General features: G+C 57.4%; 1 protein-coding gene and 1 pseudogene across 2 annotated transcripts; both read left to right on the plus strand.

Annotated features, from left to right (window-relative positions):
• The first annotated feature begins 3,783 nt into the window (after positions 1–3,783).
• On the plus strand, positions 3,784–8,116 carry LOC141581809 (unconventional myosin-XV pseudogene; annotated as a pseudogene).
• Positions 7,498–15,745, plus strand: LOC141581810 (unconventional myosin-VIIa-like). Of its 2 annotated transcripts, XM_074388305.1 has the most exons (5): positions 7,498–7,582; positions 9,665–10,570; positions 11,303–11,412; positions 11,747–11,821; positions 12,028–15,745. In XM_074388305.1, the coding sequence occupies exons 3-5, from the start codon at positions 11,345–11,347 to the stop codon at positions 12,146–12,148; spliced, it is 264 nt and encodes an 87-aa protein (XP_074244406.1). In that variant the 5' UTR covers positions 7,498–7,582; positions 9,665–10,570; positions 11,303–11,344; the 3' UTR covers positions 12,149–15,745. The 2 variants fall into 2 exon arrangements, with proteins under 2 accessions (XP_074244406.1, XP_074244405.1); XM_074388304.1 differs by having other exon boundaries at positions 9,665–11,412.
• The last annotated feature ends 4,669 nt before the right edge of the window (positions 15,746–20,414 follow it).

Here is a 20,414-nt window from a genome sequence, read left to right on the forward strand (position 1 = left end):
GAGCAGGCCCAGGCCCAGCTTCCGGGCTGTTTGTGGCTCCCCTGTCAGCTGCTCAGTCCTTTCCAGAGACAAAACAGGAATAATAGACATCATTAAATATACGTGGGGCCCCAGGTGTTTGGCGTGGTGGACTGTGCCTCCCTTCCCTGTAACACCAAGCTGCTCTGCTGGGCCAATCTTGCCCCTGGGCCACCCAGAGGACCCCCATGAGGTGGCATGCAGGCTGGGAGCAGGCCACGGGACCCACGTAAGGGGACGCTAGCCTGGAGTCCTTGGGGTTGGCCACTAGCTACCCTCCCATCCCAGGCTGCAGGGGCAGCAGCAGAGCTGAGGCCTCACCCTAACTCACCTTGAGGCCCTTTGCTGCCTCACTTTGTTCATTTGTGAGGGGTGTGATGCCCACGCAGCACTCTCCTGGTGATGGTGGGATACCAAGACGGGCAAGGGCTCCATGGCTTACCTTGGCCCCTCTCTCAACAGCACTGATGCCTGGCCATGAGGCCCTAAGTGAGGGTTTCTACCTGGGTGGCGGCCATTTCCACTTCCACTTTACAGGCAAGGGCTCTGGCCCTGGGCGAGGTGGGGAAGGCCTTGAGTTCACACTGTGTCAGGCTGAGTCCAGGCCTTGGATTAGATCCAGGCCTGTTCTGTGCCCCCGGCTGGCTGTCAGAGGGTGGAAAATGAGGCCAGAGGCTGGGGGGGTCCTCAGGCAGTGAGGCTCGGGTGAGAGGCTCCTGCCACTGGGTAGCATGTTTGTCACCGTGGATGGGCTTGTTCCTGGGCTAGGTCTGTGTCGGGTCGGTTGCGGGGGGCAGCAGGCAGGCACTGCAGCTCTGTTGTGTCCTGGACTTTCTGGATCTGTGGGCAGGGTGGTTGTACGGTCTACATTTGCATGTGAGAGAGTGAGCAGAGATCATGCAGCTGTGTATGCCCGGGTCAGTGTGAAGTGGCAGTTCGTGGTGCTCTTAGGGCTGGGGAAGCTCCCTAAGACCCCCTCAAAGGTCCCAGAACCCCCCCACCCCACAACCTGGGTGAGCTCCAGGTTTGGGCCTCACCCTGTCAGCCACCTTGTTCTCATCACTCATGCTCCCTGGCAATCACAGGCAGGGTATGCACCCTCACCCGCCGTGCCCAGGCAGCAGAGCTGCACTCAGCTCGCAGTTGGCATCCCTGCAGCCTCCCAGGGGTCATCTGGCCACAGGTTTAGAAGACGCAGATACAAAGGAGCCAAAGAAATGAATATTCATCTGTCCCATGCCTGTGCAGTCGCTCATTCTCCATCTTTCTTCCTCTCCAGCCTAGATTCCACAGTTTCTCGTTTCAGAACCCTCCTTTGGCAAGAAAGCCAAGTCGAGAGCCTCTGCTTCCCACTCTGTCCTTCTCCTAGACATCTCACCCCACCTCCAGCCTCCATCTCGCCAGACCTGGGTCTGAGCAGCCTTTCTGACTCTCTACTGCACTGTCCCATAGCCATCCAAACCCACCGTGTCCCAGACCAAACATGGCGTTCCCACCCCACCCAGCCTCACCTCAGAGACTCCCCACACCCTCCAGCTGTACCAACCCAACTCCAAGTTCACCTGGCTCCCCCCTCATCCCAGCCCCATCTAGCCCCTCACCAGGCCCAGCCTGTTTCACCTCATCCTGCATGTGTCCACTGGACTCCATCACAGCATGGTCCCAGCCACGCCACTGTCCCTGCTCCACTCTTTTCACAAGGCGGCCTGAGCTGCCTTTTCTCCTACTTCTTAAGAAGCCATGTGAGCCAGTGGTTGAGACCGTGGACACTCTGGAGCCAGACTGCCCAGGCTCAACTCCACCTACAAGCTCTCTGGGCCCATGTCCTCCTGTGCAAAGTGGGAAGAATAATCACACCCACTTCAGGAGGTTGTAGTGAGTTGAGTTCTGTGTGGCCTGGCAGTTCTGAACACAGGCCTTGCCATCACACGTCCCATTGCTTCCTGACTGTGGGCTCTCGGCTAAGGGATCTAAGCTGAGATCAAGCCCTTCATCTATAAAATGTGAAGAACAGTTCCTGTCCTACCTATGTGAGAGTCTAGTGTGATACTCCAGAAAAGCATTTAGCACCAAGCCTGGCACACAGTAAACATCTGGAAATGTGGAACAGTGACCGAAGTCCCATCCCTTCCATGGCCGACTGGGCTAGTCCCTACCTGCCACCCTGGCCACCTCTCATTTCACATGCCCTCAATCACTCTGCTCCAGCCATAGACTGTCCCTGAAGCCCCTCTTACCACCTGGCCTTTGCACATGCTGTTCTACTTGCCAGGAATACTGTTCCCTCTTCCATGTGATCAGCTCCCTCTTATCCTTCAGATCTTGGCTCAGGGTTGCCTTGTCAGGAGAATCTTCCTGGACCTCCAATGTAGTGTTCGCCCATCTGGGGTCATGCCCTGACCTTCACAGCTATTCTTATTGGTGTGACTCTTTGCTAAAAGCCTGCATCCAGGATGGGTATGGTGGTTCCTACCTGTAATCCCAACACTGGTAGGCTGAGGCAGGAGTAGTGCTTGGGGACAAGGAATTCAAGACCAGCCTGGGCAACTTAGAGGGACCCTGTCTCTACAAAAACTGAAAACAGTAGCCAGGTGTGGTGGCACACACCTGTAGTCTCAGCTGCCCGGGCAGGTGGGAGGATTGCTTGAGCCTGAGAGCTCAAGGCTGCAGTGAGCTGTGATTATGTTACTGCACTCCAGCCTAAGTGATGGAACAAGACCCTGTCTCAAAAAACAAAAACAAAAAACGAAGTCTATGTCCCCTACAACGTAGGGAACTTCATGAAAGCAGAGATCAGGTTGGGTTCCACTCCACTCTGCCAACCCTGAGAGCCCTGCACAGTGCTTGGCACATAACATATGCACAGCTAATATTTAAAGAATGAATGAATGAGAGACTTGCACCCTGACACCCGCTCTGTGCCTGCACAGAGGATAGGGACCCTGAGAGGGAGGCAGGACCTGGAACCCTCCAGAGAAGGGGCAGCCTCAGCTGACTACTAGCCTGAGGTCGAGCCTGGGCCCCAGAGACCAGGAGGGGTCAGGTGGGCAGGACTTGCTGCCAGCAGTCACCCAGACCACCTCACTCAGAGCAGACAGGCAGCAGCCTGTAGCAACTATGCGGCAGTCAGAACAGCTGATTACCCAGGCCAGCCACTGTGCCCGGCTCTCCACTATTTCATGTAATGCCCAGGTCAGCCTTGGTAGGGAGGCATCTACACTCACGGATGAGGAGACTCCAATGCCGACGCTGCATGACTTGCTATGGGTCAGATCCAGGCGAGAAATGAGACCTGACCCAGAACTCTGAGCCACGGGCCTCCTCATCCCCTGGGCTAGAATTAGTCTTGCCTCTCTGAGTGGCAGGACTTCATCTGGACAATGGGGTTTTGCAGGGGAAAGACGCCTGCCTGCGGGTTTGAGGCGTGACTTGGGCAAGCCCCTAGATGATGGTGGCCTCTCAGCCTTTCTTCTGGACAGACAGACAAGGCTCCCTACCTGGGGCAGACAGACAGTCTGGCTCTGGGAAGTGCTCCTGGTTCTGAAGGGCCAGCCCTGCCCCACTTTTCTCCAGCAAGTCTTCTGACCTCTCTCTGCCTCACTTTCAACAAATGTTACCTGGCTGTGGGGGTGGGGTTGGATCTGTGACATCTCAGGCCCTGACATTCCTCCTCCTGGGAATCTGTCTAAAGTGGTGTTTCCACTCACTGTCTCCAATTCCTTTTTTTTCCATTTTCACATTTAGTTTTTTGGGGGGTTGGGACAGGGAGAATGGAGAGGCTCTAGAGGAGATGAATTATGGATCCACCCTCCCGGAATCCTGGCCCGGCCCTCCCCAAGCCACCCGAGGCCAGTCCGGTCTGCTTCCAGCCTGAGGAGGCCGCATGTCCAGCCGCAGGCAGGAGACTGAGCAGGTCCCCGTGTCTCCAAGTCCCTGAGCCCGTGACATCGGCCCCAGGCCCGGCAGGGAGCAGGCAGCCACCATGGCGAAGGAGGAAGACGAGGAGAAGAAAGCCAAGAAAGGGAAAAGGGGGAAGAAGGCGCCAGAGCCGGAGAAGCCCAAACGGAGCCTGAAGGGGACGTCGCGGCTGTTCATGGGCTTCCGCGACCGCACATCCAAGATCTCCAAGAAGGGCCAGTTCCGCAGCGCCTCGGCCTTTTTCTGGGGCCTCCACACCGGCCCCCAGAAGACCAAGCGCAAGAAGAAGGCCCGCACCGTGCTCAAGTCCACGTCGAAGCTCATGACGCAGATGCGCATGGGCAAGAAGAAGCGGGCAATGAAGGGCAAGAAGCCGTCCTTCATGGTGATCCGCTTCCCCGGCCGCCGTGGCTACGGCCGCCTGCGGCCTCGCGCCCGGTCCCTCAGCAAGGCGTCCACCGCCATCAACTGGCTCACCAAGAAGTTCCTCCTCAAGAAGGCCGAGGAGTCGGGCAGCGAGCCAGCCACGGTGGACGCCTGGCTGCAGCGCTCGGGCTCCCGCGTGGGCTCCCGCAAGCTGCCCTTCCCGTCGGGTGCCGAGATCCTGCGGCCCGGGGGCCGGCTCCGGAGGTTCCCCCGCAGCCGCAGCATCTACGCGTCGGGCGAGCCCCCGGGCTTCCTGCCCTTCGAGGACGAGGCCCCGTTCCATCACTCCGACTCCCGCAAGTCGCTGTATGGGCTCGAGGGCTTCCAGGACCTGGGCGAGTACTATGACTACCACCGCGACGGCGACGACGACTACGACCGGCAGTCGCTCCACCGCTACCAGGAGCAGGAGCCCTACGTGGCGGGCCTCGGCCCCTACAGCCCGGCCTGGCCGCCCTACGGTGACCGCTACTGTGGGTACCCGCCCGAGGACCCCTACGACTACTACCCCCCGGACTATTACGGTGGCCCCTTTGATCCGGGGTACACCTATGGCTACGGCTACGACGACTACGAACCCCCGTACGCGCCTCCGTCGGGGTACTGGTCTCCTTACAGCCACCACGATGCGTACGACGGCGAGGCGCACCCACACGGCTGCTACCTGGACCCCTACGCGCCCTACGACGCGCCATACCCGCCCTATGACCTGCCGTACCACCTTGGCTACGACGTGCCCTACCTGGATCCCTACGGGGTCCCCTACACCGTCCCCTATGCCGAAGCTGTCTATGGCGGTGGGGACGAGGCCATCTACCCCCCCGAGGTGCCCTATTTTTACCCGGAGGAGTCGGCCTCGGCCCTCGTGTACCCCTGGGTACCGCCGCCCGTCCCGTCGCCCCACAATCCGTACGCCCCCCCCATGGATGACATCGCCGAGCTGGAGGAGCCCGAGGACGCGGGCGGGGAGCGTCCGGGCACCTCCTTCCGCCTGCCCAGCGCCGCCTTCTTCGAGCAGCAGGGCATGGACAAGCCCGCCAGGTCCAAGCTGTCCCTCGTCCGCAAGTTCCGCCTCTTCCCGCGGCCCCAGGTGAAGCTGTTCGGGAAGGAGAAGCTGGAGGTGCCCCTGCCACCCTCTCTGGACATTCCGCTGCCCTTGGGAGATGCGGACGACGAGGAGGATGAGGAAGAGCTGCCCCCGGTGCCCGCCGTGCCCTATGGCCACCCTTTCTGGGGCTTCCTCACGCCGCGCCAGCGCAACCTCCAGCGGGCGCTGTCGGCCTTCGGTGCCCACCGAGGCCTGGGCTTCGGCCCGGAGTTCGGCCGCCCCGCGCCTCGGCCGGCCACCTCGCTGGCGCGGTTCCTCAAGAAGACGCTGTCGGAGAAGAAGCCCATCCCGCGGCTCAGGGGCAGCCAGAAGGCCCGGGCGGGCGGCCCCGCGGTCAGGGAGGCGGCCTACAAACGCTTCGGCTACAAGCTGGCCGGCATGGACCCGGAGCGGCCCGGCACGCCTGTCGTGCTGAGAAGAGCCCAGCCGCGCGCGGGCAGCAGCAACGACGCGCGCCGCCCGCCCGCGCCCGCGCCCGCGCCCGCGCCCTCGTCAAGGCCCCTCTCCCACTGGAGCGCGCTCCTCGCCCCGCGCGCGCCCCCGCGGCCCCGCAGTCCCGGGCCCCCGCCCGCGCCGCCCCTCTCCGCGGCGCTCTCGGGCCTGCCCCGGCCGGCCTCGCCCTACGCCTCCCTCCGCCGCCACCCGCCGCCTTGGGCCGCCCCAGCGCTTGTGCCCCCGGCGCCGCAGGCCAGCTGGTGGGCGTTCCTGGAGCCCCCTGCCGTGAGCCCGGAGGTGCCCCCGGACCTACTGGCCTTCGCCGGGCCCCGACCCTCGTTCCGGAGCTCCCACCGGCGAGGGGCGGCCTTCGGCTTCCCGTCCACACGGGCGTCGCGGAGGCAGGCCTGGTCCCCGCTGGCCTCGCCCCGGCCCTCGCTGAGGAGCCTGCCGGGCCCCGGCTACCGCTCGCCCCTGGCGCCTCCGTCGCCTCAGCTGTCCGTGCGCGCGGGTCCCTACCAGCCGCCCTTCCCGTCCCGGGCCCGCCGACCCCACTCGCTGCGGGAGCCCCCAGCCCCACGCCGAGCCTCCGGGCGCCCGGGCCCACCCGGCTCGCCCAGGCCGCCCTCACCGCCCCTGGTGCGCGGCCACAGCCAGCGGCGCCGCTCCCTCAACCTGCCCTCGCGCCTCCCGCACACATGGCGGCGCCTGAGCGAGCCGCCCACTCGAGCTGTGAAGCCGCGAGTGCGCCCGGCCTTCCACCAGCCGCCCGGGGCCTGGGCCTGGCGGGCGCCCCTGGAGCATCGGGAGAGCCCGGGAGAACCTGAGGACTCAGAGACGCCCTGGACCGTGCCCCCGCTGGCCCCCAGCTGGGACGTGGACATGCCTACCACCCAACGCCCACCATCCCCCTGGCCAGGAGGTGCAGGCAGCCGCCGAGGCTTTTCCAGACCACCCCCTGTGCTGGAAAACCCCTTTCTCCAGCACGTGGGACCTGTGCCATCCCCCACTCTCCAGCCCAAGGACTCAGCTGCTGATATGACCAGGGTCTTCCTGGGCAGACATTATGACCCAGGGCCTGGACAGCTCACCAGATCGGCTGGCCCAAGCCCTGAGAAGCCTGAAGAAGAGACCACCCTGGGGGACCCCCAGCTGCCAGCAGAGACCAAGCCTCCAAGCCCAACACCTCCCAAGGATGTCAGACCTCCCAAGGAAGTCCTCCCAAAGCAAAAGACACTAAGGCCCAGCCTCTCATACCCACTGACTGAATGTGACCAGACCAGGGCCACATGGCCATAATGGCACCGCTGGGGGACACTGCCCCAAGCCCCAGGCCCCTTGGTGCCCACCAGGGCCCCAGAGCCCCTGCTCAAGGTGGGCGAGCAGCGCCAGGCAGGCCCTGGGCGTTTTGCTGTGGTCATGCCTCGCGTGCAGAAGCTGAGCTCTTTCCAGCGAGTTGGGCCTGCAACCCTGAAGCCTCAAGTCCAGCCAACCCAAGACCCCGAGCCAAGACCCTGGAGTCTTCGCTGGTCCTGCCTCTGGCTGCGGGCAGAGGCCCACGGAAACTGGCCACGAGTACCCACCCACCGCCAGTCCTGCCACCTGGGCCCTGGAGCCACCTGCCTGTCCCTTAGCAGGTCCTGGGAGGAGGTCGGCCCCCCAAGCTGGCAGAACAAGGTATGGGGGCACAGATTACAGGGAGGGTTTGCGAGTTCTGGCCTAGGAAACAGGGAAAGAAAAACAGCCTGAGGAGCCCTGTGCAGCAACCTTGGAGAGCTGCTGCCTGCAGGGGCCTCAGTCTCTGGGTCTAGAAGTTGGGGAGAACAGCCTGGGCCTGCCAAACCTCTGGAGGATTGAACAAGGGGATGCCCAGCACAGGCAGGCACAGGACAGAGACGTGGGAAACTGCTTCCAAGTCACTCTGGGGAAGGATCTTTGTTCATCTGTAGGCCCTGGGCAGCCCTGCCCTGATCCAACCTGGATGACAAGTCCGGCCCCTAACTCCTCCTCAGAGATTTTGGCCAAACCAGATGTGAAACTGCAGGACATGCCTATCCGTCCTGTCCCACTGCACACCCAGGTCTGTGCTGTTCCTCCTGCCTCCTACTGACCTTCCCCCAAATTAGAGCCTCCTCTTTCCTCAGAGTTTTTGCTGCCCTTTGAAGTCCTCTGGGCTGCAGGATTCTGGAATTGGTCAGGGTGAGGGGCTCAGGGTCCAACCTTCCAGTCTCCTCATTGCCAGAGAGAAAACTGAGCCAGGAGTCCTTCTGGAACCCCAAGTCAGGTGCAGGGCAGGCAACCCGTTCTGAGGGGTGCCCACGCCTGGCTGCCACACTCAAGGCAGAACTCGAGCCTGATGCTGGGTGGCCTTTGGCGGAGGTGCACGGTCGCTGGAGCCTCTCCCGGGACGCAGGGGGGTGGGCGGGGCAAGCAGGGGCAGCAGGTGCTCCTCAGCCTCTGCAGATGGTACCCGGTGGAAGGGGCAGCCAGCAGGGCTCAACAATGGCAACTGGGGCAGCCTGGCTGCTGGGGGGACCCCGGCCCTGGCGGCGGGTACCCCGCGCCGTGTGGGCTGCAGCATTGTGGGAGCGGGGCGCAGGGCGCCTAGGGGTGAGGGGCAAGGATGCCTGGGCCCTCCTCACCCTAGAATACGTGAGTGGCTGAATTATTCAGGGTCTGTGGCTGCTGGCGAGCACGTGGGCAGACAGGTGGGCCAGAGGCCAGGGCCGAAAGGGTGATTGATACTCGCTGTGCCCTACTTAGCAGCCCAGCAATAGGCATGCAGGGCTCCCTCGTGGTGTCCTCTTTCCTCGCCTGCTCAGGGGGCAGCTGGGATTGGAAAGGCTGAGGGTGCACACATGTGTGCTCGCAGTCATGTGGATCCGGTGCAGGCCTGCGTGTCCGAGTGTGTGTGTGTGAGTGTGTACCACAGCCAAATGACGAAAGCAAGTGTATGAGATCTGGGCAGATGTGGCACCCTGGGGGGTCAGGGTTGTTTGCCCACCCTCTGCCAATGTGCAGACATGTGCTCACAGAGGAGACCCTGCAGCCCAAAGCTGGCATCAGGACTTCCATTCTCCAGACCTCCGGGGGGTGGGGGACCCAGCCGTCCACCCAGATGGACAGGTAGGGCATGTGCCTGCCAAGTGGACAGGTAGAGCATGTGCCTACACACCATGTGCCCCCGGATGGGCCCCACAGGCCTACATGCATGCCCACAGGCCTACAAGAACATCAGTGTGTCTGGGAGTTGTATGAACTGGAAATGCCATTGAGTGTGAGTCCATATGCAGGTGTCCACACATTTTCTCCGGAATGAGCATGGGGGTGTGGTGCTGAGACAGTCTCCATCTCTGCCCTCCTGGAGTCCCCATGCACCAGGAGACAAGTGTCCATCAAGTTGTCACATAAGCCAACACGTGGGGTCTGCTGGTGCTGGGAGAGCTGCGGTTGTTAGGGAGCTGGCAGGTGTACCCATGTACCTGCACATACCTTTGCTCACCCTCCAGGGCAGGACGCCTGGGAGCTCATGGGAGCGTCTGCTTGGGCACTGAGGGCATGCATGTGTCTCATGTATGAGGGTCGCATGCAGGTTCCAGGGGCCACAGCATTCTGTAGCAAGGATACACCTGCAGGACTCACCTGACCTTGGGGATCCCTCCCAAACAATGGTAGCGGGCCCCAGGTATGACCGAGCCAGGGAACAATTGGAGTGGGGGCTGTCCTGCAACCTACAGACACAGCCTCTCTCTCACACAGATGCACTCCATCTGCAACCTGCCATCCATGCGGTTCCGCGAGCAGCACAGGGAGGATGGTGTCGAGGACATGACGCAGCTGGAGTGAGTGGGCAGGGCCGGCAGGGTCAGCAAGAGGTCACCATGGGGTCCCCACCCTACCAGCCAGAGCAGCTCCTCCTACACCTGCCTCTCACCTCCCAGGACATTTTCAGAGCCTCAGTCATGAAGTGTCACAAAGACTAAAAGTGGTGTGCCTTGTGAGTTAGATGGGCTTTGGTTCAAATCCCAGCCCCACCACCCACCAGCTGGTGGACCTTGGAGAAATCGCTTTGCTTCTCTGCACCTCAGTTTCTCATCCACAAGGTGGGAATGGGGTGGCTGCTGTGAGGATGCTGGCACATTGGAGGTACTCAAAACATGAGGGTGTGTAGGTCAGCATCATTATCCAATCACGCTGACTATGTGTGTCCCTCAACCCCCCAGTGGAGTATCATACCCGTTGATTATGATACCCATTGGACAGATGAAGAATTGATTATCACACCCGTTGGACAGATGAAGAAATGATTATCGCACCCGTTGGACAGATGAAGAATTGATTATCACACCCGTTGGACAGATGAAGAAACAGGCACAGCGAGGTGAAGTAATTTGCCCAAGGTCTCCTGGCTGGTTGGTGTCAGAAACAGGACTTGAACTCAGGCCTATCTGATCACGGCACTGCACTGAGTCGGGGAGGCAGACCCATGCCAGAGCCAGCCCCGGAGGCGCTGACAGTTTCTCTCTGTGCCCTTCCAGAGACCCCCAGGAAACCACTGTGCTGTCCAACCTCAAGATTAGATTTGAACAGAACCTCATCTACGTAAGGCCTGGGGCTCCCCTGCCCTGGGCCTGGGTCAGGAAGGCAGCTGCCTCCTGGGGCCAGGTGGGATGCACAGATTTCTCTTTGGGCCCTAGCCCCTGGGGCCTCTGGTTTGAACTCTGAGCTTTGTCAATTCAGCATAGAATGTCAGAGCCTGGAACTAAAATCTGAAGTCTTAAAACACAGTCTTAGAATGGTGGATGCCAGAGGCAGAAAGCTGGAGACAGGGAATCCAGAAATATGTGACACCTCCACCACCTGGGACCTGACAGATAGAACTTCCAGAGTCCTAGAATCCATAGACCTGGACCCCAGAGTGGGGACAGCCAGAGGGGTAGAAAGGAGCCTCTGACCTGAGAATGACAGAACAGAGGCCCACAGCCACAGTGTGGAAGACAGGGACACTCGGAAGGGCTCTGGCCACAGAAAGATTCCCTCAGCCCTGCTACTGCCCACTCCAGGTAGTAGAAGTTTGCTCTCAACAGGAAGCAAAAGTTCCTGGAGCTGGACCCAACTGTGAACAAATGAAGTAGGCAGGAGCCCACCGAGGATCATGGCTGTGGGGTTTTGCTCACCCCAGACTCCTCCCAGCTCAGCCTGGCGCAGTGCCTGAGATTCCACTGTTAGAGCACATAGCCCAGCAAGCTGGTAGAGGGCTCTAGATGGCAATCCCAAGTCCAGGTAGCCAGATATCTGTCCGGATGGAAACAGGGAGCCAGTCTCCCAGCGTAGGGGAGGGAGGGACACAGAGGGCTGTGAGGAGCCATGGCGCTGAGGCCACCATCTGCCCAGCAGACATACGTCGGGAGCATCCTGGTATCAGTGAACCCATACCAAATGTTCGGAATCTATGGGCAAGAGCAGGTGCAGCAGTACAACGGGCGGGCCCTGGGAGAGAATCCCCCGTGAGTGTCTCAGGGGGACCTGCCCTAGGGTCTCTTGGGCCCCTCTTTCCCCTGCTCTGGGATCCTGGATCTTGGCTGCATCTCAGCCATGAGTCAGAGGTAATGGGGAAAGGCAGCCCACCTACTCAACCTGACAGTCTCTCCCCAGGCGGGGCCACAGCCACGGGTTGGAGGCCACTGTGGTTCAGACCTGGATTGGGGTGGGAGCATTCCCTCAACAGGGTGAGGGGTGGGCAGGATTGGCTATTTGGCTGGATACAGATGTTACCTGCCCAACCCCTGGGAGGTTTGGGAGCTTAGAGGCAGGGGCTGGCTCTAATCACCTGTTTCCCAGGCACCTTTTTGCGATTGCAAATCTCGCCTTCGCCAAAATGCTCGATGCCAAACAGAACCAGTGCATAATCATCAGGTGAGCGGGCTGTCTTTACATGGGGGATAAACGGGAGACTTCAGGTAACAGGCCTGAATCTGGCCAGAACTGCTGTGGGACCTCGGAAGATTGCCTGGCAACTCTGGGCTAGCCGACCACACACATCCTCTTGCTTCATGGTGGGGGTTGGGGTGTCCCAGAAGTAGTGAAAGGTTAGAGCTCACTCTGCCCCTTTGCTCGGTCAGTGGAGAGAGCGGCTCTGGCAAAACCGAGGCCACCAAGCTGATTCTGCGCTACCTGGCCGCCATGAACCAGAAACGGGATGTCATGCAGCAGGTGAGTCCACCTGTCTCCCCAGGACCCTAGGCTGAGCACCCTTTGATAAGCACACCTCATGTGCTCCCCAGGAGGCAAGGCTCCTTGGACCAGTAGGAAGATGGGAAGGCTGAGTTTCAGAAGGGGGTCTTGCCCAGGACTGCTCTTTCTGCCACCCATCCCAGGGGTGTGCCTGAGGGGTGAGAGTTTCTGCCTGCCTGTGTTTCCATGGCAGCTCCTGGTTCCAGCCCCCTGGGGCCACTTCAGAGGGGAGATCACATAGGAAAGGGGTGTCGTCCCGTCTCTCTCACCTGGCCTCACCTTCCTGGTCATGGCTCTTGGGCCACCATATTCTCACACTCAGAAGCCATGCAGCCCCCAGGAGTGAAGAGGCAGGTGGGTTAGGGGTGGGGTGGGGGAGGCAGTAGATGCCAGGCCAGAGTCTGCAGGATTAGAGCTTTGCTGAAAAGGATGGTGCTAAGCCTCTGAGCCCGAGAATGGTAGAACCCCATCCATTCCCTCAATAAAGATTTACTGAGGACCTACTGTGTGCCAAGCCCAGGCTAGGCATCCGGGAGGGGCAGCAGCAACTCAGGCAAATGTTCACACCCTCGTGGGAACTTCATTCTAGTGATGGAAGCGGGACGACAAATACATATACACTTATATAAGTAAAATTATGTGTACGTGAAAGGGTAGGTGGTGAACTGTGAAGGAAAAAAGAGAGAAGGGTGGGGAGTGTTGGGGGTCATAGTCATAAGTGTAGTGGTCAAGGTAGGCTGTACTGAAAAGGCAAGGGACTGGGCTCTGGGAATGTCTAGGTGAACAATGAAGAGGCAGAGGGAGGAGCACCTGCAAAGGCCCTGAGGTACAAACAGGTTGGGTCCAGGTGCAGGTGCAAGCAGGTCAAAGCCAGCCAGCAACATACAGAAGACAGACTGGGATGTGAGAAAGAACTGTTGGAGGCGACCCCAGACACTCGGCCTGAGCCACAGGCAGCACAGAGGCAGGCTGGGCAGTGGAGAGGGGGAGCAGGTTTGTTGAGAAGAGGTGCCTGCTAGGCATCTGCCCAGAGATGGCAGGGAGGTGATGGATGTACCACCAGCCTGGAGCTCAGGAAAAGGTGGGGCTGGCCTGCCAGCTCAGACTCCAGAACCACAGACTCAAGACTTCCCCGACCCTGGGGTCCACAAAGGTTTGCACATGGCCACAATGTCCCAGCCAGTGGGGAGCCCAGCAGGGTGATCCTGGGGACATTGGTGGGGGCTGCGCAGGCTTTGCCGTCAGGTTCCAGCCTGGCCTGGCCCGCTCTGGTGCCTGCCTTGGCCTGTCAGCCTCCCATCCCAGCCCAGGCCTCCTGATAACCAATCAGATCATCCCTTGCTCCAAGCAGAGTTTTCAAAACCTTTCAGGTCAGACTTTTGAAATGACTGGTTAGGTAGGCAGGGAAAGAAATGAGTGTGCCCTTTGCACCTCCTGTGGCCAGGCACAGTGCTGGGTTCCTTCAGTTATCGTCACACCAGAGCTTTAGAGCAACTCTGGGAGGTAGGTACATGTGCATCCATTTATAGATGGAGCACTGAGGCCTAAGAAGGGAGGAGTGAGGTGGTACAGGAGCTGCGATTTGCAGTCCATGGCAGAGAGTGTCAGGGAGGATGGATGGAGCTGTGGATATGGCTGAGTCTGGGCGTTCTGTGTGCCAGGCACACAGAGGTGTGAGGATATGCCCGCCAGCTGTCATGACCATGGGGCTCCTTTCCTAGACATGGCTCTCTTTTGCTCAGGATAATCGAACACTCCAGTTCTAGGGTCAATTTTTGGCATGGCTGGATCCAGAATCTTAAATGATGTCTCTTGTTCCACCCTTCCCCATGTATGGGCATCATCCTCCACCTGTCTCCCATTGGTCAGCAAGATGATCAACCTTCCCAACATTTCAGAAAAAGGCTCAGAGCTCCATCTCACTGGGCAAGTTTTGGTCATACGTCCTCACTGGAACCAATCCCGGAGCATGGGGAATGCTCGGCCCTGACTGGCTGAGGCCTGGGCCACAGGTTCCACCCCTCTGATGTTCACCCACTCTATCTGCTGGCTTTATGCCCTGCTGTATGCTGGGCATCAGGAACAGAGAAGCAGCCAACCTGTCCTCCAGGACTTCCCAGACTAAGGGATATTACACAATAAAGACCAGGCGGACCTTGACTCACTGAGCACTCAAAGCCAACCCCCATCCCTCTCTTGACCTCAGTGTGCCCCTTTGTACAATGGGTGCAGTATTTCCTGGACTAAATGGGACGGTGCCTGTGAACAGATAGAGGGTATTTTGTTTCTGTGGTGACTGGACCTCCTCTGCTTCTTCCCTGAAAGATTATCCTGAGGCAGTGACTCAGCTGAAGAAAGAGCCATGTACACACTAGGCCCATGCTCATCACTCGAGTGGACGCCGGAGTCCCTGGGCATGTCATTTCCCCTCTCTAAGCTTCAGTTTCCTAATCTGCAAAACAGGGGTGATGTTAGTACTTAACCTCATGGGATTGTTAACAATGGTGTCATCGGGGCAATGTGTCTCACATACAGTTAGGTGCTTAAACAGGTGGGAGCTTGTGATCAGCCATGGTCACCTCTGGGCAGCTCTGCCCATAGGATGCTATTTCTTTTTCCAACCCTTTAGCAGATATTTTTGAGGGCCTACTAAGCACCAGGTCTGTGTATTTGCTGGGGACTCAGATGTGCAAACAGTAGATCCATGCCTGTAGGATTTGACGTTCTAGTGGAGAGACAGACAATACCCAAGAAAACAGAGTTTGCCAACAGGGCTGAGGGCTGCCAGGGAGAGAATTCTGTGGTCTTCCTGTCAGAGGTGAGGCGGGGGGCCATGCAGGTGCGTGGGAGCTGCGGCTTCCAAGCAGAGGGAACAGGAGATGTAAATGCCCAGAGGCAAGAGTGGGCCTGGGTGTCAGGGAACAGTGAGGAAGGTCGGGGAGGAGGTTCAGGGATCCTGCTAGTGGTGGTCATGGGAGGGGGAGAAGAGGACACCCCCAGAGCCTTTTGGAAGCCAGAACCTGTGTATTTTCATACTTTGGAGACTCCATGGCAGTCCCCAAGCCCGGACTCCTGGGATCTCTGAGCCTCCCAGGTTTTTGCCAGTCCCTCCCTGGCTGAGGCATCTGGTCTCCTGGAGAGAGAGGTGGTCGGTCCTGCCAGTGATGCATTCTGTTCTTGTCCCTCTCTTTCTCCTCTCTCCTGGGTGCTGTTGAAGATAAAGGTACTCAGTGTGTGTGTGTCCGGGAAAATGCATGTGGATGTGCCTGCTCCTGTGTGGGTGGAGGGACAGGCAGGAAGGGACATCCAAAGGCCTGTCCTGGGCGGGGCTGGGGCTTGTGGTCAGGGGCGGCTGTCAGGGCCATGGAGGCTGGAAGGCTGGGAGAGGGGAAGCACCAGGCTTGCTGTGTGGGAGTTGGGCAGCATGGGGTGGGGGCCCCTTGGGGACACTGGAAGAGACCTCAGGATTCTCTAGGGAGCCCACCTCTGGTCACCCCTCATAAAGGGAGGTCCTTGGGGAGTCTCGTGTCTGGGTATCCCCAGCTGTGCCCCCCACCCAAGCCCCCAGAACAGAGCTCAGCCCCTCAATCCACACATCTCCTTCTGGAGTCCAGATCCTGGAGGCAACACCCCTCTTGGAGTCCTTTGGTAATGCCAAAACTGTCAGGAACGACAACTCCAACTGCTTCGAGAAGTTCGTAGAGATCTTTCTGGAAGGGTAAGTGGGGACAGTGGAGGGCCTCCCAAAGACCTTGTAGTGTCTTCTATGTCCCACCACAGCCCCTAGGAACCAACACCAGCCCTCCTTCCCCTGCTGAGAGCTAACTGTGCTCCCTACCCCAGGAGCGTGATCTCTGGTGCCATAACCTCCCAGTACCTGCTTGAGAAATCCAGGATAGTGTTTCAGGTGGGCCAGCCCCTCCCAGGCCTGTGTGTTGGGCAGGGTTGGGGTGGGAGGTACAGATACTCAGAGCCTTGCCCCTGATGGGGCTGGGGAGATGTCAAATGAATGACTGAACACACGTGTACATGTGAGTCCACGACCTCCCCTCCCCAGCCCTCCTCTGGCCATGGTGGCTCCTCCCCGCCCCACAGCACACAGGCACACTCCTGCCAGGGCCTTTGCACCTTCTGTTCCTTCTCTCAGTAGCACTTATCCGTCAGGCGCCTGCTTGGCTAAACCCATTACCTCCTCCAAGTCTCCGCTATAATTTCACCCCTCAGGAAGCTCCCCATTTCAAAACGCAGCCCCTCTCCATCCCATCTAAACCCCCACCCTGTCCACTGCCTTATTTTTCTCCAGTGTACTTTCCTCCATCTAATATATTTTACGTTTTAACCAGTGATTTGCTGAGTGTCTGTCTCTCTAGCTAGCAGGTGGACTCCATGAGATCAGGGGCTTCTCTCTGCCTTGTCCCCCATGTCCCAAGGGCCTGGACAGGGCCTGATGCACAGAAAGTGCTCAGCCATCAAGAAGCTCTGTGTGTGCACATGTGGGCTGTGGACACATGTATGTAGGTGTGCATGGCCGGTATACACAAGAGAAGACGGCCCCCTTTTCTCTTCTTTCTCCTAACCAAATAAAACCCCAAAAGCAGAACCCTCTCAACCTTCAATCATACCAGGGCACCTCTGCTTCTGCCTTTACCCCAGCTGGCGCCAGGCTGGGAGCCTCACTTATCACAGAGACACGTGTTCTCATCTGCAGTCCCTTGTGTGATGTGCATTAATGGGCTTGGACCTGTGTGTGTGCCTGGGAGTCACGTAGATAGGTGGCTCCCTTCTCTGTGCCCACTACCCACTCTACAGGCCAAAAACGAGAGGAATTACGACATCTACGAGTTGCTGGCCGGGTTGCCTGCCCAGCTCCAGCAGGCCTTCAGCCTGCAGGAGGCCGAGACCTACTACTATCTGAACCAGGTGAGTGCCAGCAGGCATCTGAAGGCCCTCAGCCCTGGTCCTCCCACCCCAACACCCCTGGGTGGGCCGAGGGAGCCCAGTTGTGAGTGATGGAATGTGAAGGTGATGGAGATTTGGAGAGGGTGAGTTTGGATTTAAGGCATCTCGTCACAGTAAGGGGGACCAGGAATCTTCTGGGTCCAAAGTAGAAGCAGGAAAGGCCTACCTGACTTCATTTCTCTGGAACCTGGATCAGAACCAACCAGCCTAGAGTGACTACACTTCCCCTCACTGTGCCTCAGTTTCCTCATCTGTGAAATGGGGCCAACATAGTACCACTTTGCAGGGATGTAGTGAGGCTTAGATGAGGAAATGCGGATAAAGAGCTTAGCACAGGGCCTGGCGTGCAGGACATGCTCAGTAAACACTGACTACTCTTTGCATTATTATCACTGGGCAGCTGCAAAGGTCAGCAAGTGACAACCCCTGCCACACATTGCACTTAGAATCCATGAATCCCATCCGCAGCCCTACTCAGAGCCTCTGTGCCCATGAGAGTGGAATGAGAGCTTCAGTGACCAGCTCAGGCCACACTGCTGGTTAGGGCAGAGTGGAACCCGGAGGGCTCTGCAGCCCCACCCAAGCTCCCTGACCCTCAGCCTCTGTCCTCACCCAGGGTGGGAACTGTGAGATCGCAGGAAAGAGTGATGCAGATGACTTTTGCCGGCTCCTGGCTGCCATGGAGGTGTTGGGCTTCAGCAGTGAGGACCAGGACAGCATCTTCCGCATTCTGGCATCCATCCTGCACCTGGGCAACGTCTACTTTGCGAAGTATGAGGTGAGGGGTGTCACAGCCTGCCATGGGCCTGTACCCTCTGGACTTGGCCATCTTTTCCAAGGCCTTCTCTGTTTCCCTTTCAGATTACACTCTGCACACATCACTTGTCCTGTTGTTTTTTTCCTCTGGGCTTGTTCATCTTTCTCCTCCTTATAGAAATTAAGGAAATCAGCCCTTTGTCTCTGATATAAATTGGACATATATCTTCCAGTTTGTGATTTATGTTTTAACTTCATTTACAACATTTTCTGGGTTTTTTTTGGTGGGGGGTGTCTCTCTCTGTCACCCAAACTGAAATGCAGTGGCACAGTCTCTGCTCACTGCTACCTTTGCCTCCCAGGCACAAGCCATTCTCCTGCCTCAGCCTCCTGAGAGGCTGGGATTACAGGGGCACACCACTACCACCCCGCAAATTTTTGTATTTTTAGTGGAAATGGGGTTTTACCATGTTGGCCAGGCTGGTCTTGAACTTCTGACCTCAAATGATCCACCCACCTCGGCCTCCCAAAGTGCTGGTATTATAGGCGTGAGCCACCGTGCCCAGCCCTTTGGTTGTTTTCTTACGCAAATTGTTTTAAAATTATTCTTAGGCAGTTCATTTATCAATCTTTTCTTGTATATTTAAACTTTACATTTGAAATTTTAAATGTTTTTTTTATTTTTAGAGAAACTTCTCTTTCTAAAATTATAACAGCCTTCTCCCATACTTTTTCTAAGACTTTTTATGGATTTTGTGGGTTTTAAAAAACATTTAAATCTCTGATCCATCCAAATTTATCCTAGTAAGGTGTGAGGTAGGAATCTGATTTTTTTCCCCAGATGGTTACTCAATTGTCCTAATCTCTTGATTTGAAAAATACGTCTTTATGGCTGGGTGTTGTAGCTCCTGCCTGTAATCCCAGCACTTTGGGAGGCCCAGGCAGGTAGATCACAAGGTCAGCAGATCGAGACCATCTGGCTAACTCACTGAAACCCTGACTCTGTTAAACATACAAAAAATTAGCTGGGTATGGTGGCACACGCCTGCAGTCCCAGCTAATTGGGAGGCTGAGGCAGGGGAATCACTTGAACCTGGGAGGCAGAGGTTGCAGTGAGCTGAGATTGTGACTGCACTCAAGCCTGGGTGACAGAACAAGACTCTGTCTCAAAAAAAAAAAAAAAAAAAAGGAAAGGAAACAAAAAGGTACCTTTATTAGCTGGGCATAGTGGCTCACACCTGTAATCCCAGCAATTTGGGAGGCTGAGGAGGGTGAATCATGAGGTCAGCAGATGGAGACCATCCTGGCTAACACGGTGAAATCCCATCTCTACTAAAAATACAAAAAATTAGCCAGGTGTGGTGACACATACCTGTAGTCCCAGCTACTTGGGAAGGTGAGGCAGGAGAATCGCTTGAACCTGGGAGGCAGAAGTTGCAGCCAGCAAGATAATGCCATTTCAATCTAGCCTGGTGACAGAGTGAGACTCTGTCTCAAAAAAAAAAAAAGAAAAAGAAAAATACATTTTTATCATATGCTAAGTTCATATATACATTCATGTCTAATTCCAGACTTTCTACTGTGCTTTGTTAATCTATGTACTCTGTCTATGACTACACTGTTTTTTTTTTTCCTATAATCTACTTTTTTGTTGTTTTATTTTTTGAGATAGGGTCTCACTCTATGGCCCAGGCTGGAATACAATGACACTATCATAGCTCACTGCAGCCTCAACCTCCTAGGTCCAAGCAATCCTCCTGCCTCAGCCTCCTGAGTAGCTAGGACTACAGGTTTAGGCCACCATGTCCAGCACATCTTTTAGACAGGGTATCACTATGTTACCAGGCTGGTCTTGAGCCCTCAGCCTCAATTGATCCTCCTACCTCAGCCTCCCAAAGTCCTGGGATTATTACAGCTGATGGTTTTTAAATGTGGCACTTCCTCCTTCTCCACTCAGTCCCTCCTGCCGCCGTGTGAAGAAGGTGCCTGCTTCCCCTTTGCCTTCTGTCGTGATTGTAAGTTTCCTGAACTGCAAGTCAATTAAACCTCTTTATTTACCCAGTCTCAGGTATCTCTGTACAGCAGTGTGAAAACACTGCAGACTCCTTCCCTGAGGCACCTTCTCCTTAGGCCACGAGCTGCCCCCACGATCCGCCTCTGCCTCCTGGTCTTGCTTTTCCCCTCATTAGGCCCAAGTGATCCACGTGGCCAGTCTAGCTCAATCCTACTGCCGGCCCGTGTGGCTGCTGGAGAGGCAGGGCTCCTTTTCTCACTCCAAGGCTGCCTGATGTGCTCTCTGGATCCTGGAGGAAACTGACCCTCTATCCTCATACTGGTGTGACTTGTTCCAAGACCTCAAAGCTGGACGATAAGAGCCAGTCTTCTTTTTTCTTGTCTTCCCTTGCTAGAGCTGTCCTTGGGCCAATGGATGAATGGAAGGGTGAATGGACAGTAGTCGAGGGAGGATGTCTCTGTCTGCCCTGAACTGGGCCTTCCTGAGGGAGTGTATACAGTCATCCCCTGGTATCTACGGAGGATTAGTTCTAGGGTCCCCTGGGAT

The sequence above is a fragment of the Saimiri boliviensis genome, chromosome 17 (assembly GCF_048565385.1).
Source record: "Saimiri boliviensis isolate mSaiBol1 chromosome 17, mSaiBol1.pri, whole genome shotgun sequence".
Classification (NCBI taxonomy): Eukaryota; Metazoa; Chordata; class Mammalia; order Primates; family Cebidae; genus Saimiri; species Saimiri boliviensis.

Excerpts from the sequence above, each read along its gene's own strand:
- LOC141581810 (XM_074388304.1), top strand. The coding sequence starts at position 11,273 with ATGGCGCTGAGGCCACCATCTGCCCAGCAGACATACGTCGGGAGCATC. Across the intron at positions 11,413-11,746 it reads GCCCTGGGAGAGAATCCCCC|GCACCTTTTTGCGATTGCAA; the intron begins GTGAGTGTCTCA and ends CCTGTTTCCCAG. Across the intron at positions 11,822-12,027 it reads AACCAGTGCATAATCATCAG|TGGAGAGAGCGGCTCTGGCA; the intron begins GTGAGCGGGCTG and ends TTGCTCGGTCAG.